Below are 19,612 nucleotides of genomic sequence, written 5' to 3' on the forward strand. Positions count from 1 at the left end.
GGCTAAGTGCTGCGTTGGGCTTTTGAACAGAGGTAGGTTAGAATCGCTATTTGAACGCACGCGACCACCGTTATGGTAAGTATTGGGTAAATTTTCTGACACACTGTTGTGTTCGTAGTTACGATCGGATGAAGCAAATCGTGCTCAAATAGTTACCTCAAAGTTTCCATTCTCACGATGTTGGTAGTTGACAGATCTCCATGAGAACGAACGAGCTGGATGTATCGGCATATGACTCGGTTAAATAGTTCGTAACCCACGTATCAACAGACCTTATTACATTTTGCATCGAACTCGGGGATCGAAACTACAACCGACGAAATCTACGATTAAACATTCTCCAGTTCGCCCCACAAACCCAACAACTGCTGATTGCTTGTCAGTTTGAGGTTCTGGCAGAAACAAAATGGTGGTGAAACGGAATAATGAAGAGTAAGATATACGACACTCCTCACGGAATTATCTGAATAAATCGAAGTATCTAAACACAGTTTCTCCTTTAAGACCTCTGATTGTTTTTGACAAAGTCACATATGCGGAAGGGACTGATACTCAAAGCAATGGAGTAGTTAATCACCGTAAACCACATAACACTGCTTAACTATTCCTCACAGTGTCACAAAGTCACAGGTACTCACGACAAACTTATAAATTAACACGAATCAGGTCTCCCTGGCCTGCAAATCTCCGTTAAGTGACTCATTTATCAGACTAAATGAAATGTGTACTGTAGGTGAAGGGAACCCTCTTGAGACAGATACCCCTAGAAGTTTGTTGGAATATTGGTAGCTCGTGTGCCCTTATTGGTAGTTGATCAGTTGGCTGTTATTCGTTCACCAAGCTTGACAACTAACTTGCTATTTAAGTAAATCTGTCCCTAGGTCGGGAGACTTGTTCCACACGTTTTTCCTCTTGAAAACGCAAACAAAGCTGGTCAGGAAGATACAGAATTTTACCTCACAAAACTGTGGGACGATCTTTTGACAAACTTATATTGCTTGAAAAGTTTCGGTAGTGTTTTTCACTTGTGTGTTTGCTACCTGCCCACCATCTCGAGGTGACATTTGATGGTCAGCACGCTCGCACTATTAGTGTTTGTTACCAGGGTCCTTATTTCTCGTTTCCAAAAGGCAGCGATGAGAAAACTGTGAATCTCGAGTGAATCGGAACTTGTCGTTCACTTCAGACCTGGGCATCAACTTTAATTTTACTGGGACCACAGAGAGAAGCCAACTGGTTGCTCTTTTTTGCGATCTGTCATCAGTATGCACCCAATAAACCTCGGGAAGTTTCCAAATCAGCATCGTCCAAATGAGAGTTCAGCTGGTTGCGATCGTTTACCTGCTGTGTTTGATTTTTGAAGCTTACCGTGAATTCGCTCCCTCTGAAAATTCGTGTCTGAAGTTCTCTCTCCATATGGGCACCACCCGCATTTGTTCCAGCGTGCAGTGACTGGTTGCCCTAGGACAAGAAGATGCTTGCAAAAGTGTTAAACTTCATTGCAAGTTTTAAATCCTAACTTCAAACAGTGAAACTAAGTAGAGTGCTTCAAGTAAGAGGGTAGAAAGAGTGTGTTCCACAAAAGTTTGGTTTCTGATCTTACTTGAATCAACCGTTTGGTGTTGGACAAACGATTGGATTGTTATACCTAGAACAAGCATTTCATGCAGTAGGTCTACTTCTAACTGTAGAGATGTTATCATCCTCTTCCCAATCTGGTACTTTTACTGACGCGACCGAAAAAAACTCCGGAATCAGAAATGACAAAATAATCGACTAAATTGCCCTCTCTCTCCCTCCAAATCGTAAATCTCCTTTATATTTTCGAAACTAAACCACCAAAAATTCCCTTTTTCTACAGAGCACTTCGCGTGCGCATTCCTAGTTGGACGGGATTTTAAGCCTGACTCAATTTGTCTGGTTAGAGTAATAGGAAGATGGTTTTTTCAGAATACTAGCTATTTGAATGCTCGATTACGAGGAATAAATGAGGTTGCCATCTTTGAGAGATACACTTACTTGCAAATCAATTTGGTTTTTACGAGAGACTCAACGGAGTTTCTCGTTTATGTTATTCTACAACTGAATGTGCTGCACACAGGCCACCTCATGATTCAATGGGCATGATATCCAGTAACCTTGTGAAAACCTAGTGAAAATATGCCGCGATATTTCGTATACTGTGCCAACTGAATCATGAGGCGGCCTGTGTGCCGTAGATTCAGTTGTAGAATATCATAAACGAAGGATTCCGTTGAGTTGCTCGTGAAAACCAAATTGATTGGCAAATGAGTATATTTCTCGAAAACAGTCCAATTTGGGTTCAAGCAGAACATAAGGTTGGCGGAATCTCGGGGACTGCGCCTACCTGATGAGCTCCAAGCAGGGCGAAAACGGTCGTGGGCTGTCGATGTGTTTTCAGCGACCTTGTGAGTAGCTTCCTCCATGAGGTTGCCATCTGTTCAATTCAGGTCATCCTTGTGTGTAAGCATACACAAAGAGAGAGACGTAGCCGAACGACCTGAGGCACCTGCCAACCTCATAGGTTATATAGCCTCGGACAAACCTCTGAAGACTCGAAGCATGCATGGTTACCGTGCGATTGAGTCACTATAGTCCTTGTAGAAGTTTATTCAAAATCTCAACCACACATTAAGACCGTAACTTCAGATGTTTCAAACTTTATCGTAACAGTGGCACAATTGGCATTTCTACAGTGTAATGCTACATACTTGAACACCCGCTCATAATAATCGGATCAGTTCTCGAATGTTCCAACTAATCTTCTCCCTACAGTTGGTCTACAGACAGCAAATCAAAAACTTGTTTCTCCAAAATCTCTCTAGAACAATCTTTGCGTGAACATTTTCTGAATGTTTTGGTCTGAAAAACGCTCTAGTCTAATTCAAGAATATCAAAGGATCGGTGGTACAGACATAAACCATTCCAATAGACCTTGATCGATGAGACAAGTGCAGATAGTGTGGGTATAGATTCAGGATGTAGCTGATATTCACTCTACCATGGATCCTAAAGTGTCAACACGAAATCGGTTGCTTTGAGATTGAAACACCCGCACTACCATGAAAACTTCTGTGATTCGACTGTGTGATTCATTTGACATGTTAGAGTTTTCACTGGTGCCAACTGTTCAAGTATTCATGTGGAACAGACAGCTCTGCAACTTCCGCACGACCCTAGTTGTGCTGTTGTGATCAAGTTAAGCAACTGTGTACGTCCACTACCAGAACAGCGAAGCAGTGCGTGTATGCTGGATTCATGCGATGTTATGTCACTGTTCCCTAAGTTCTACGGAACTTCTCAAAGCAGTGATATGGTTTAAAAGCGAACATGATGTGGCGCATGTGTATCCAAACCGAATGCACTTTGGAAGCGAAGTCCTAACGTTATGGGGAAAATGCCAATGTCTCTACTAAATTAGATTTCAATAAAGCCGAAATTTTTGGATCTACCTGAATATTAACCTGTAACCGGAACAGCTTACTCATCCTCTTGTGTAACTCATGAAGAGTTATTTCCTGTTAGACTTGTAATAAGAGGTCCAGCAGCAATGTCGTTTGTCTGTATTATGATGCATCAGTGGGAACGAGATAAGCGACATTTTTTGCAATTTCTTAGCCTTTTTTTCGTTGAATCGCTCACAGAAAACCGCATTTGTACAGCCCAGCAAACTCAGTGAGCTACAAGGGTCTTTTCTTAGGCCACTAACCTAGCGGAATACTGATAGACTGTCAAAATAATCTACATCCGAAAAGTTAACGAACTTCATCAGGGACAGAACAATTACTAAGTCGCGGACTTGGATTTTGACTCGTCAGCATGAAGGGTTTGTCAGCGACCGCCTCCAGGAGAGGACTATTGTTCTTCATCGAAAAGTGTCATCTTCTAAGTCGTGTCACCACAAGGGGAGCAAATGCTCCGCATAAATTGCTTCCAACACGCCCTGAAGCTGTAATCTAAATAAACAAATCGTGAATTCCACTGTTGTACTTGACGAATAAATCAACACAGCCAGATTGGGAGCAGCTTGCGGTATGCCATCCAATATAATGGCCATCTGACACGGCAGCCCGCATGAAAGCGTTTGATGAGGGCTTTAGCCTCTCAGTAACTTAACGACGATGATAAATTTTGAGTGCTAGGGATGTAGCCGGGGGAACAAGCTTTGATCGTTGCAGTGTTGTCCCAGTACCTGATGACTGCATGAATCCAAAAACAAGGATAAGGTCGTGGATCATAGGAGTCCCACTGGTTGTTTGGATGAGTAACGGATGGTTTATGCTGAAATATTTTTTTCAATACAAAACTGTATATATGTATATGTACAATGATGCATTTGTTTCCTGATACGAACCCAGGTGTCACGTTTGCCCAATTTGAGGCTTGTGAGTTTGGCTACATTCCATGCTTCGACACTGATTTCAACCATGAGTAAAGAATGCAGAGTCAATAGTGGGTTGCCGGCTGTCGGACAGATTTCTTCAACCTCCTAAGCGTCGTCATTTCGGAGACGATATATGAGGACCATGTTGTGACTAGGTGAGCAGTAGTGCAACTCTGTATCGGTCCCTTGGCTTTCCGCTCAAAAGACACGGTTGCTCTACACAGCCCTTTACGGAGACAAAGGAAAATTATTACAACTGTATTTATAGAGTAGTCACAGAGTGTTACACAAGGTCGTGCCAGAATCTCCGTGAGGGGGGCGAGAAGCATCGAGTCAAAGGTGCTTGACTTGGATTGGCTGGTATTCTGACCAATCAGGGCATGCCTTCGTTTGGCCCGAGTCCTGTACGTGAAACATCCGTCCAAAGGATGTGATGCTCGGTTATCAGGGACTGCTGGCCTCCGATCACACCGCCAGTATCAACCTTTACATGCCAAATTCAGTTCAATGGTGCCATGTATAAGAAGACCAGTGCACTAACGATCTCTTCTGGACGACGTGGAAAATTCTGCTGGCCAGTTGCTGAGTTTAAAGAATAGACCGACCACTGCCCTATCAACAACCATTTAACGGAGACCGGTTCGACTCTCCCGTCAGACTCCACTTAAGTTTCTACTGAAAACTGAACGTATTCCTGAACTTTTGGCGACCGTGATTAATTAATTCAAACGATTACCAGCACAACCGTTACACTGAAGTCACAGAAACCCCCAACCGTCACGAAGAACGCCCACCTCGAGAGTACCACAGAGCAAAGAAGCCCCTGAGTAGATTTTAGTGTAACTACTTGTTCATCCAAAATTCAGAATCTGTCTCTATTCCATATTCTTAAGTGACTGCAAAATACTGAGAGCAATATAAACTACTCAAGAGGTTGCATTTTCATGCGGATACAACTTCTATTATTGAGCATATCCGGTTGAATTCAACGCTGTTTTCCGGCCCTTGTCCACTCCGGATGGTAGGGAGATCTTTTGTTTTTCTTAGCATCAAGCAGGATGGACACATTGTTTATGCCGAATGCATGGATAGAGTGAAATAATTCTGATTAGTGTTTGTTTAAATTAATCACCGGTACTATTCCCATGGGCCAAAAACAGCAAATACGATTAAACACTCATTTGCACACTAATTGGTTTTTTCGGACCTGGAACCCAGCCCGCAGAAATCCGGGGACTGCGCCTACCTGATGAGCCCCAAAAAGGGCAAAACTGGTCGTGGGCTGTCGACGGGTTTTCAGCAACCTTATGAGTAGAACATTACAAAAAATATGAATAAACTTTTGACGTGGCGTTTAATTCTCAATTCAATAGAGGGTAGACAAGACAGTAGTCGTGTAAAATCTTGAGATTAATTGTTCTTTAGTGACTCAGAGTTAGAAAATCCTGAGGACAGACATGGATGGAAGATACAACCCCTGTTTTTTCGAAATATGGTGAATATATTTCACCAGTCTGTCAACCGCTCAGTGGAACTAAGTGAAATCCGGGACGTTGTGCGCTATCTCGTTCTATTTTTAGGTTTGCTGATGAAAAAGACTGGTTAAAACCAGCGAATTAGTTAACAAGTGCTCAAACCTACATCTTGCTCTTCACACTCTTGCTATTTAAGGTTGGTAAAACTTTATTTGCTCCTGTCTAACTAAAAGCTAATCACACTGCTGATCAGCCACTCGTTGGAAAACTGTCAAGTACTCATCCCCTTGCGGGTAGATTGTGGGTTGGAAATTTTCCGAGTTTCCTAAGGTGTGTACTGCTGATGATTTCCAGCAAGGTTGAAACACTGAAACAGTGCTCCTCGACTTTTCACAATAGATTGAGTGAAAGCTATATTGAATATGTCTGGATACTACGTTGTCGTGGGCAGTGGGCGTTGCTGGGAGGTACATGTGAATTTTAAAAAAAATGTTTCTTGTGGCCCCAAATACAGTAAGTCGATGACGAAGGTAGGTTCGAAAGTCCTCAAAAACGCTCCATCTGTGAAGTTTGTTGAAAGAAAGAAACAAGAATTGTTGAATTGTTGAATTATTATAGAGTTGCACGTGATTTATTCGTAACTAAATTATATTCGTACACGATTGACTGAACCTCTACAACAAGCGTCTGTGCCGAGGGTGAGTTAGGGGAAAGTGATGTTGGACTTTGCCATGTATTTGAGGTTAATAACAACGTTTAACATATCCGAGGCGCAGACCAATGAGAGAAGTCTGTATTCCAAGAAGATTGGAGGCGTTTTGCTCGTTAGAGGAGAATACCATTAAAAGGTGTGGATTCTTATCGTTGCATGTGACGCAGTTACTAAGAAGGAGTCAGTGTGTAATCACTTTTGTGTTGAGCAGTCGCAGACAAACTGGATGTAAATATCGTAAGTAAATCATACCTACCAATGCAAAATGGTCTTCAGCCATTCCATACTGACAACTCGTTTCAGTAGTCAAGCATGTGTAATCAAGCATGACTTCCGAAATACCAAGGAAGTAAACCCTCGAAAAATCGATAGACAAAAGTACCTACCTGTCAGACCTCTTGTCAAAGACCTGTAAGTTTAGGCGGGAGTATAAGTGACTACGGAGCTTCTGCCCAGTGGCCTTTTGACCTGTTTCCATGCTAATTAGTTCATTCTTGTAAACGGAAGGAATGGCGTGACATCCCTTTAATAGGTCCATAGCAAGAGCATAAGCATTTGTCAGGCCGCATGAGTTATATTCAAAGCGAATTGGGCAGGACAGATTTTTCTTTGAAACGAGTTCGGATTCCCGCAGATACGGGATACATTCATTCTCTCAACGTTACACCTAACCTGAAATCTACACGGGCTTTTGCAACTTCCCGCTGGCTCAAGTGCAGAAGCATCAAAAATGTGCAGTCCAAACTTTACTGTGATGACATATATTATGGCGTCTTATGAAGATACAGTTGAATTTGTACTGTGAGACGTAAAGCCTAACCAGACAGCCAGGAGATATACCCTCCACACCAACCTCACTATAATTTTGTGGCTGGGGCATTTTTTTTCACTCGGGTGTCAAGGGCCACCGTGGATATACCCTCCACACCAACCTCACTATAATTTTGTGGCTGGGGCATTTTTTTCCACTCGGGTCTCAAGTGGCCGCCACGTTGAAGAGCTCGAAATTTCAAGTTCTAGTGGTAAAATCGACAAACTTCAAATGCTGTTGATAGCTAGGATCACTGGGCTATGTTGAGGATATATTTTCATTCTTACTGTATCCGTGTTATCAGTCTTTCCGCATGATGTGAGCGATATCGGTAAATCGATCACGGCGTGTCAAAAACTGGTTTTCATTCCACATGAAGCACTGACAATGAACCGTTCAGAGAATAAAAGTCTCAGACTGAATTCTATATCAAAATGTAGAGTCCATAGCAGACCCTCGGGAACTCATTACGACTGATGTGATTCTCATTCTAATTCCAACGGCTTGTTATCCTTGGACAAAAAACTCAGTTGCTTTGATCAAGTTATCTCCCTTTTTTCTGGTAAACTGAAACAGTCTGATGTTCAACGATTAAAATTCGTTAACGCCTTACAGTGGGAGGATGTGAACATCTTAGAATCTATCTGATCTTTTCATGGTCACGAGTCCACCACAAAAGAAAAGTAAATTCCTTACAGACTAAATCTTCCCCCCGTTCGACGGTGGGACTTACTCCATCGAGCTTGTGATACTCTTTTAATCCCTCCTAGTTTAAGAGAGGAGTCGCGATGCCACATAGAGAACTCAAAAAGATTTCAGGGAGAATAACTAATCCGAAAATAGATCGGTTAGAATGCAATGCTTGGAACAGCCCTCGGTGAAACTGGAAATTACCGTGAGAAATCTACTAAACTTGTAAGTACTCAAATTCAAAAGAAACTGTTTAGTACAAAAAGAACATCTTAAAGGGGCTTGGATATCAGAATATCGAATTAAGAAACCAGAAACCGTCCGTTCGGACCAAAGTGGGACTGAATTCCATCATTAGAAGTGTGAATTTTGTAATGTGTTGAAATATAGGTAGCTCGGGTGAGTTTATTGGTTGTGCGCACTGATGGTGTCTCCGTGTGGTGACAAATCGTTTGCAAATCAATTGCAAAGCTCGGCAAACAGATCAATAGCCATCTGATCAACAACCAAGATATGTGGATTTTACTGATATGTGTAGTAATTTGCCCGATGAATGAAACAAGTACGGGGCGCTCCAGACCACGAGGAAATACGTATGGGGAGTGAAACGGAAATTTGCACGAGGTTATTCAATGGAATGACACGAGGATATGTAAGCTCCAGAGTAGTGTCATCGGCTGACCAAAGCATCTGCTATATTAGCACGTGTGTATCACGTTTTGCCGACAACATACTCAAGCCTGTGACTCGATGGGACGTTTTAGCAACCAGTTAGCTTGGAGTCGTGAAAAAACACGACTCCTGTACTGGAGCAATCAAGTCCTGGGCTTCCCCCTTTTGGTGTGGAATCACCAAAATGACTAAACCAGGACACGAAGATTACTGTTTAAATGTGCGAATTCCACAAGCACCCGTAAGAAAATTTAAAAAAATGCTGAAAATTCTCCGACTTTATGAGAAGTGCATTACAAATATACATGTATCGCTATATGTCGAATATCGTAGCAGCTGAAACATAAGGCAGCCTGGTGCAGCACATTCGGTTGCCTGGAGAGATCACAAACGACAGATACAGCTGAGTTCCAGACGGGTGTCTCGCGAAACCAAGTTTCTTTGCAAATGAGTGTATCTCGCCACGATCGAAAATTGTCCTGCGGTTTCAGGCCGTCTGTGGCGCTACCTGACTGAGAAGTCCTCACAGGTGGGTCAGTCGATCGTCACAACCAAGACAGTCATCGTTCAAGGAGTTGAGCATACCATTCACACCTCTCAGGCGTGAACAGATGTGAAAATTCAGATACGTCCAGCGTGCTCCGGTAGAGTTCTGGTAACTTGCTAGTCATCCATGTTACACGTGCGGAGTTCAAAACACGGCACGGCCATTGGACATGCAGTGCTGACGAGCTCTAATGAGAGCAAGGCCCGAGTCAAGTGCTGCTTTGGTGTGGACCCACCAGAATAATCCTGCCACCTCAGAAGGACGACTGTTCAAAAGAAAAAACACTGTTTATTGATCTACAAGCGCTATGTTACTATCCACTCGTTAGTCCCGTAGAATGCAAGCTTGTTTTGGTGACGAGTTTGACGAATATACCAACCACAGTCATTGAACAAAATGCAGCAGAAATGTCTGTCTCCATGTGCGCACCAAAATACTGGTCTGGACAGAAAAGCAGATCCAATGCACAGAGAAAAATCTCGGCATTTCAGTAGCTGAACACAAAATTATGTGGATTTCCTGTACTTGTTTAAAAGTCAATCCGATCTCTCATGCCATACTTGAAAATGAAAGCGCCTACTTCCTATATAGTTATTAGGACCACGACAAGTTTTGTAGTGGTGCTTGGAGCAGCAGAACCTTCATCATTTTTTTCAAAGTGGACTAGCTAACTGAGTATCCCAAATGGGAAACAAATGAACTGAAGGGCGAAAATAAAATATGCGGCTCTCCAAAGACAACTAGAATTCACATTTGTATGTCAAATGGCTGCAAACCTGGCACTTTTTATCTAATGCATTAAAAGTTTTCACCGGTCACTGGGCTGTTGTAGCAAACACAAAGGAATGTATTCCACAACGCTAAATCAAACAGTAATCTTGTTGTACTTTAAAGTCCCCCATTTAACAGAAGGTGGCAGCACCAAGATCGGGGTGTAAAAATCAATATCAAAAATCGATAGGATAGCCATCTTTCTATGCGCAGTAGGACATCACCGTTATCCGCCACAAATAAGCGACCACTGTAAATCTCGTGTACTCAATGCGATTTGAACGCAATCGCAGACGACTGGTTTTCTACAGCTTCACAGCGTGGACAGGAAGTGCGATCTTTTGGAGACATTCATGGAAAGGTAAACAGATATTAAGTATGTAAATACGATAAATTTTCTTGTTGGAGGGCGATGATGCGGATGTCAAGAAATTGAAAAAAGATCACAAAATAACATCATGTCGAACAAGTTAGAGCATATGAACTCATTTGTTCAACTACTTGAAAACCATGAGTCATGTAGTATTGAACCTGTAGTTTCTACTCTGAATTGGCACTTCAAGAAGCATGACAAATTTCCATGTTGGTTGAGGTTTAGGCAGATTTTGCGAGGCTTTCAAACACATGGGAGGTGGCTGTTTGATTGATGAGTTAACATAACGCGGTTTGCGGAGTTCGTGAACCCATATCTCCCGAAGTCCGTTAAGTATACCACCAACAGAAATAAACGCTGGACCTCAATATAAAAGATGCGGGAGCGCCGAAAAATCGACGCAACACCGTCCAGCCATTGACCAGGATTTTGTGCATATTCCGCCCGCACTATAAATGCAACAAGACGAAGCCTAAAGCCTTGACGAAGGAACTAAAAAACCGAAAGCGCCCAGACAAATGATGAATTCAGATAAGTATGAAAGAATCTCAACATAAGTGTGACAGATTATGAAAATTTTTTCCGAATACAGATGCCAATATATGCTGCATGTTATAGCTCTTTCGGCATTCGACTTCTAGGGATCAGCTTAGCAGCTGAGTGGGAAACCCAAATTCACAAGTCTATCAACAATAATAGGGTGGAATGTGAAACCTCCGGTGTTATATTTGGCACCCTACTTGTTTGGGACCCATCACAAAATGAACCGGTTGACAGATTCGCATCTGGGCCTCACTACCATTGAAAGGAAGAAGGCCTTTGCTGCGTAGTTGTTCATTAGGAAATGCCAATTGACCGGTAACAGGCCATTGGACAGGGAATCAAAACTCTAATTCGCATCTTATTTACAAAAACTGGACATCCATCTTCTCCTGAACGCGTCTTCTTGAACTTTCCTGGATATTCAATGACTCCAATCATTCCTCGCTCAAATCCAAGCAAATGTTACAAAGCGGCTCCACGAATTCCGCAACACATCTCCCCTTTTCAAAAGACGCAAAGCCAAATTTCACGAATAACACGTACTAGTCGGGTGCATCCCCGTCAGTAGTTAGTATCAACGTTACACTGAGTCAAATACAACCAAAACGATTGTCACCAGATATCTCAGACTCTCAATACGCACAGATCGGTTCCTTTATCAAGCCGCGGTAGCCAGAGTGAACCCCGGGCGTTGTTTCGAATGCAATATACTCTTATTACACAGATGCTACATACTTTCCAGTTTACTATCTCATGACAAGCACTTTAGTTCCAGATCATACTCTTGACCTCAAATTAGCCAGCCACTAAATTCTGTAATACAGAGTAACAAATCGGTTTTCCATAGTTATTCGATGTTTCCGATCAGTCTTCATCCTCCGTAGCGCTACCTAATCTAAATAATTGAATTTTCTTTGGAAAGTTTCAGTGGTTGACATGAGCTTTGACTCTGCTGCGCGAAAATTCACAAAGGTGAGGGACCTTTTGCTTTCCTTGTTAGTCCAAACAGGTCCCACCGACAACAACTATCTACTGAAAAAATGTAGAGAATGGTCCGAAATTAAGATATACATGCCTGGTGGGGACTACCTTGTCATTTCGTTAGGTTCTGCTTAAGTCACAGTTAGAACAAACAAGAACGTGAAATGTGTTATTCGAATGTATTTTGCTGACCTTGCAAGACCATCGCTATATATTCGCGGTACTCTTGCGGGAGGAAAACATCGCGACGCTGCAGGCTACCAGTCACACTCTGTTTATGGGTAGATTGAAGCCTAACTTCTTTATCCTATGAATAGAGAAGGTTTACTTCCGAAGCCAGAACTAGACATTCCCTGGGAGGTTTTGAACGGAACTTTCACCACTTGTTGAAGTTATTCAGAGGTTAATTTCTATTGGAAAGGACGATTTAACTGGTAATCCGATCAACTGGCAATCCATAGGTTGGGCGAAATGCCCAGCTATATCTTTAACATATTCGATTTTCCGCATAGCCAGCGGGATTCTACCGCTGTGTGTATCTCCTCTCACAAGCCCACTTATCGATTGTAGTACATTTATCCGAAGCTTATCACAGGTGTGTATTTCAAAACTTCATTTCATTACACTTGGTTGCTCGGATTCTTTAGTCTCTGGGTCCTCTCTGTAACTGACTGTAGGTAGTCAGCTTTGGAAAACTTCCAAACGTGAAAAAATTTGTATTTCCCGCTGGACAGTAAATCATAACCACGTATGCTTAGTTTCAGCGAGAATTTCACTGAGTTTTTCTTTCTTCTTTTTTGAATAGAACCGAATTTCAACCACTTCAATCGACCCGGATTTGAAACTGGTGAAAGACCGTGCCGAACCAAGACTTATTATTGTTCAACGCAAAGTTCCGACCAACTACAGTAAGTTAAGAGTCTCACACATGTCTGCCTCTAGTCTATAAAGCAGCTAATCTGTCAACCCCTCAAATACTAGATTACTTACTGACAAGACTTTTGCTTAACCACGGATATGTTCCTTGCAACCTAAACAAACGCTTGCTAGTCCACCTGATCAACACGCTGAAAGCCCTCCATTGTGTATGCCAAAGACAAAACATTTACGGTTGATGATCACGTGATCCGTTTGTTTGTTGGTGTTGTTGCTTTGACCTTCATGAGATGTGTTCCAGACCTTGGCCAACAGAACGAACGTTTGTCCGACCTTATTTGCCTTCTGCGACGCGCGACTAAATCATCTATCGTCATAGAGAAGAACATTCAATAATCTTCACAACACAACCTGTATAGCCAGCTAACGGCACCTAGTTTTCGTGGTGAAATGAGATTTACACTAACCGAACATCAGAGCAGTTTTCCTCTACAACTCTACGCGAAAAGATGATATATGTGTTCGAGAAATACACTCATTTGCAAATCAATTTGGTTTTTACCAGAGACTCAACTGAATCTACAACTGAATGTGCTGCACACAGGCCACCTTATGATTCAGTTGGCAAGATATTCAATATATCGCAGTATAATTTCGCAGCTGTCGCACGCTGAAGTAGGAGGCCCGGACCGTTCTGGTTTGGCGTGCAGTTCTCAGCTAAATAATATGCCCACTAATTACTCGGTCAAACAGAGGATGCATCTGTTACAGTTCGACACCAATTACAACACATTTTTAGAAACGTGCTTGACTCTCTACGTAAACTATCCAATTAAACAACAGCCGTTCATTTTGGTGTGCCCAGAAGCACAAAAGTGGGTTGTGAAAACTGGACCGCTGAAAGATCGCCAAAAACCTGTTGTCGTGAAGGCTTCGATGGAGCAACAGATTTTCGGGACAACAATGTGCGTTCTCAATTAACTGAAATGATCATCAGATAACTCCTTGTGTTGGTTCTGATGTTCTTTCAGTTGGAAATTCCCAGTGTTGCCGTACAGTTAAGGTTTCACGCCGTTATATGAGCATGAAACATCTGTATCATAGTGTACATGCAAGGGAATTTAATTTATGGAATTGAATTCCATTAATCAACGAACGTAGGCTGAGTAAAGCACTATGTGAAGGTTGTTCACTCTCTGAGCGTTCGTCAGTCCACTGAGGTGAGTGAGATTATGAGAACAGGATGACGTGTAGCTTGATGCCGAGTTCTTAATGCGTCGCTAGTACTCCAACGGATGTATTTTGTCCACCTGAAGTGTGAGCGTTATTCAAACACGACAGAACCGGTGGAAATTGTCGAGACGCTTGAACAGTGATCATCACGTGAGTGTAAGTTGGAATTATTTAGTTCAGCTGAATGTTCATCACTGTCACGGTTCTGATGGTGACAATTGTAGGACTATCACCGCGGATAATTTAGAAAGCGGAAAGTGACCAATAAAAGCAAATACCCAAGAAATATTAGGTATAGATTCTGAACAAACCACTAAGTGGGTCCCTCGAGAGCGACATGGATAAGTGTCTGTCCGGGGAAGACGTCTCAGTGGATAGAGCGCGAATTCACCGACCGAAGGGCCCGTGGTTCGAACCCAAACTCTGCCTCTCGACTTACCCTATCTAGGCTTCGTCAACCTGGCAGCATCCCAGCAACTGTGCTTCCTTCTGGCGGCATTGCAGTTTGGCAACGAAAGGGTGCTACAGCTTACCCATTTTTCCCAAAAATGTCTGTTAGTTTAGTGTTGGACCAGATGGCCGGTATATCCAGCTAGGAAGTTATGTTAGGCCTGTTTTTTACATCGATAGTGGAGAAAATCCCATGGCAAATTGCAAGAAAGAGTAAAATATTTGAAATTCACGTTTCCTGAAGTAACCAGTGTGCTTCGAAGTGATGAGAGAACCCGGACTGTGGAGGTATCCGTAGAGTAAATCACGGTATACCGTCTATCGTTCACTACGCACCGTGTAAAATAGCGAAATGGTCTGCTTTTTCTGATAGCTATTTGTGACGTATTAGCTGAGTAGTCGTTCTGGTCACCAGCTGCTATTAACCAACCTGAAATGTTGGTGCAGGCCCGTGAGAGACCATGGAATTCGAAACTTGAGTCTTCGCTGTCCTTGGTGCCAATCATTTACAAATCTTCCCGCATAGCATGATAACTATTGTTGTCTATCTTTTAGGAGTGCAGGGTTAGCGTGTAGATTTCTCGGTACTTATACTTGTGGCCCTTGACCCCACCCTATTACTGATGGTGTCTTTGTTTTCTCACCAACCACATACCGCAGAAATTGCAGCGCAGCCGTTCATGAACGAAGCCGGCCGACTAGAAGTCCCTCTCAATATCCCTTCCACGCTTACCCCCGTCGGTTATATAAAAGTGAGTCTAGATTCAAAGTTCAAATAGCCAACTAACGGAACTTTCATACCCTGAAACTAACCGTTCAAGGAGTTGACATCTTTCAGGAGAGAGTACAATTCGTATCGACAGTCACATTTTACAGCTCCCAGCCAGATTATGGTATCCTTGAGAGGTAACCCGTCAATACACTATCGCAGTGGCGATTGTCTCCAAGTCACCACTAGGCTTTGCTTTCAAAACAGTCACAAAATATGGCACACTGCTGGTGAAGAAAATCAGAACATTTACATTCGCAAACTTGAACTTCCTGAACAACTAACTCAATTATATCAAAAGAAATATCTGTTTTTTTTAAAAAAAGTCTTCTCAAAACTTTTAATTTTGATGATTATGACTTAAATCAAGAAAGATAAAATATAGTTCAGTACAGCGATCTGCGGGAATTCTTTCTAGTTTCATTTTGTCATTTGGATGAGGCGTCATCATTCGGCATAATGGCTCTGGGTGATTTGAGGTATCCACATGTATTAAGGCGTAGCGTGGTTTGCGAGCGCAAAGTATTTTTGGACAAACAGCTGAGTAACTGTTGTGTCTTGCTGAACGGTAGTGCAACTCTGTGCCGGGCCCTTGGCTTCCAGCTCCGCCCAGTATGGTATATCAGAAGGCACGGTAGCTCTAGACAGACCTTTATGGAGACAAAAGGTGAATCACTACATCTGTATTTATAGGGTGATCACAGAGTGTTACACAAGGTTATTCTAGAATCACCGTGAGGGGGCGAGAAGCGTCGAGTCAAAGATGCTCGATCCGGATTGGCTGGCATTCTGACCAGCCAGGGCATACCTAGTGTCCTGCACGTGACACATCCGTCCAAATGATGTGATGTTCGGTTATTAGGGACGGCTGGTCTCCGTACAGTGACTCGGTCTACTATCAGTCATGACAGTGGCGCATTTAGATGTCGTAGTGCTCGGAGTAGTTTGAACGGTGATTTTTAGCCCTTTGGGGTTGAGTCCTGAGTATGCACAGCGTGTGCCGGTGTCAGCCACACATCGAACTATGTGGCTAGCTACAGCCTCTTCAGCTCTGATAGACAACCACGGACGATCTCACCACCTTATTAACTGACCCAAGAGCGTAATCATACATCCGCCATATTCTAGAGCACGGAAGCGGGGATGTGAAGGAAACGAATAGAAAAGCCAAGGGAATTGATTTCCACTTTCTTCTGAGGAGAGGGAATTGCCAAACGGCTTTGTGCGGGTTATTCTAGACATCTGTGCATGAAATTGGTTAGCCGATGCTATATCACGCTCGACTCCAAAGTAATCTATCGCGTTGAGATAGAAGGGTTTGCCGGGTTCTGAGCAGGGATGCTTATAATCTCCAGGATGAAGTGTCTGATCGGAGAGCCACCGTTTCTTGTATGGAGGAAATATTTTCCGGGAGATTCCTCAATTGCAGTCAGTCTGTGCTGAAAAGCTTAGAAGTTATATACAGCTCTTCAGTCTTCGCTGAGCGTAAGCTGTACATTACTACTTGTTTTCTGAACAAACGATGGAAGTATATCCTCATTTTGAACATTTAGACTTTCGGGCGAACCAGTATCAATAAATAAGTGTGAGTTTTGATAAGGTTTTCGTCGGTTTCAGCATACGAAGTGAAGAGTGTAACCTACAGGTGGACTCAAGTCACTCCGCTAACCTGACCCCGAATCTATAGGATCATATTTTGAGTGTCCACCTCACTAAACACGACCCATCGAAATCAACTTCGGTGGTTTTGTGTTCATTTTGTCGCGCTTCTACTAGGAACAGCAAATGCATCAAACTTTAGCAAATGTGAACTCAACGTCCATGGATCAAACTTCAGTCGTGCTCCCTATTTCCAAAGTTTTTCAGGCAAGCAATTAACAGTTGTTCTGTTTCAAACAAACCATACACGCTTCTGATTGCAGGAATTGTATTCCGTACAGAATTGAAAAACGATTGTCTTCTTTTCGCCGTACGGTTAGTAAACCTTTCTAACAGTCGGCACTCTCTAACTCGCATGCTGTCATTGTCTCTTCCAGATGAAGCTTCAAATGGCCCTGGCACAGGAAGAATATCAGGAGTTACAAGAACAACTTTTGAAGGACAAACTCCTATGGTGTGATCCTGATTTTCCGGCAGACGAGAGTTCGATTGGAGATCTTCCAGAATTAAAAGACCGGATCATTTGGAAGCGCGTCAGAGTAAGTTGTTAATCTTTGAATTGTCTGGCAGAAAGCACTGCATAAAATCCAAATAATGTGGGTTCTTTCGCGACGTAGCTGCTGAGAACAGCCTTGAGGATATACAAAAACTAGTCTTTTGCAGGATTATCTAGAGGGTGTCTCATAATAAACGCAAAAATAATACCCACGTTAAAAATTTAACATCAATTTAAACAATTATTATTTTTATGTGAATATACACGCATTATGGAGGTTTGTTGTAAGTAAACTGACATTACAAAAAATTCTGAATAAACCGCCACCTCTTTCTATAACATTTTGGGGGCGGTATGAGATGAGACAGCATGTTTAACTTTTTCAAGCGTCACTCTTGTACACCCCTCTTCAATTCTTGCTCTTAACTCCACAAAATCTTCGGTTTATTTTCATGATATACGCGAGCCTTGATCATTATCCAAGAGATAAAGATGGCGCGTCATAATACGATGCACGCTGGCTCCGGGGACGCCGGTCATCTGGGACACCTGAGTTATTGACGAAGAAGCCATGGTACTCCGAAACTGAAGTCGCTCGACGGCATTCTGTAGAATGGGTGCTCTTTCATCACTCAGTGACTTTCTCCCTTTGCCAGAAAAATCTGATGCAGATCCAGTGGACTCAATTTCGCAATCCAAGCGTGTAATGGTCGACACGGTGAAAGGATCTTTGATGAGACCACGTTTGGTTTTGTAACCATGAATTGAGGCTGTGGCGCTTTCACAAAGGGAATAATAGAGTTTCAAAATTTCAATGCGCGTACTGACGTCCATTGTAAACAAAAAAAAATGTCAACGCTCGCGCACCTCCTTTATGTGACTACTAATAGTAAAACATTTCGTTATCTTTTCTCTAGTTGACTACGTTTACTTACCCAATCAACGTTTGCGTTTATTATGAGACACCCCGTACAATCTTTCATTCAGACTTGTTCGAAACGCATAAGATATTTGGTTGAATAAGGACCAGTTTCAACAATGAAACAGGATTCCTCTGAAAGTTTCTTTAGGACTCTATTGTCAGCATACGCTCAAGCGGAAAGAGAACTCCCAAGAACCATAATTCATGACCATGCGACTGGAGTTACGTACCGTCAAATGAATTAAACGCTGAAAGTCATTTTCAGTGAGAACCATGAGAAAGTTCAAGCCATGCAGTAAGGTTAATCATTCTGGGGCGGGGGAAACTGCCAACAATCACACGAGTTCTGCTTCATGTCGTGTGCATCCTGCGTGAACCTTGAGATGCTTAGAGACGGATTCAAGTGAACATATGTTTATATCCTCGTACTTGCTTTTGTTTGGGTCAAAACAATCAAAAAGCTCCAAATTCGCAGTGCTGATTATCTTTCATAAATTAAGCAGTTACATTCATGTGTTTCAAATTCAAATGATTTACTGTCTAAATTTCTTTGAGCCATCTACATACTGATACGCCTACGCACTGATACCACAGATAACCCAAAATAAGTATACTACATAAAGGAAACTACTCACAAGGTTGCTGGAAACTCTTCGACAGCCCACGACTGATTTCGCCCTTCTTGGGGCTCATCAGGTAGGCGCACTCACCGAGTTTCCGTCAACCTTATGTTCTACTTGAATCCAAATTGGACTGTTTTCGAGAAATACACTCATTTGCAAATCAAGTTGGTTTCCACGAGAGATTCAACTGAATCTCTTATATCATAAACGAGATTGAGTGCGCGTTCAGAAATTGGAGAGACATCTAAGATTTCAGAGGTTATTCTAACTTAGAAGATAAAAATCAACGGTTCCTTTTGGCATTTAACTAAATCACTTGACTGAAATTTCAAGAAAACCGGCCACGTAGAAAAAATTCCCGTACACGAGACTCTATGTCAAATCGATTACTGCATCGTTTTGTTGTTGGATTGGTTCCGCATTACGTGAGAACAGGAAGTTTATCCACACGGTAGAGAAGGCGGAGGCACTCAACCTCAGAGACATGGATTGCCACCTGCAGGCTGACTTATGAACAAACACACTGAAGCTATGAAATGACCTTTTGATGCGACCGAACAGGAGTTATGTCCAGAAACAGCGAGTCACCTGGTCTAACGGTTCC

At 42.5% G+C, this 19,612-nt stretch overlaps 1 protein-coding gene across 1 annotated transcript in view; it reads left to right on the forward strand.

Moving 5' to 3' along the window:
* Nucleotides 1-19,612, forward strand: part of T265_13827 (hypothetical protein) — a gene marked incomplete at both ends in the record, with an annotated part of 70,566 nt that overhangs the window by 19,889 nt on the left and 31,065 nt on the right. The window contains 3 exons of the mRNA XM_009170708.1: nt 12,786-12,888; nt 15,200-15,291; nt 17,345-17,506. Of these exons, the coding sequence (XP_009168972.1) occupies nt 15,220-15,291; nt 17,345-17,506 (234 nt within the window). The remainder of the gene's footprint in view (nt 1-12,785; nt 12,889-15,199; nt 15,292-17,344; nt 17,507-19,612) is intronic.

The sequence above is a fragment of the Opisthorchis viverrini genome (assembly GCF_000715545.1).
Source record: "Opisthorchis viverrini unplaced genomic scaffold opera_v5_109, whole genome shotgun sequence".
NCBI lineage: Eukaryota > Metazoa > Platyhelminthes > Trematoda > Opisthorchiida > Opisthorchiidae > Opisthorchis > Opisthorchis viverrini.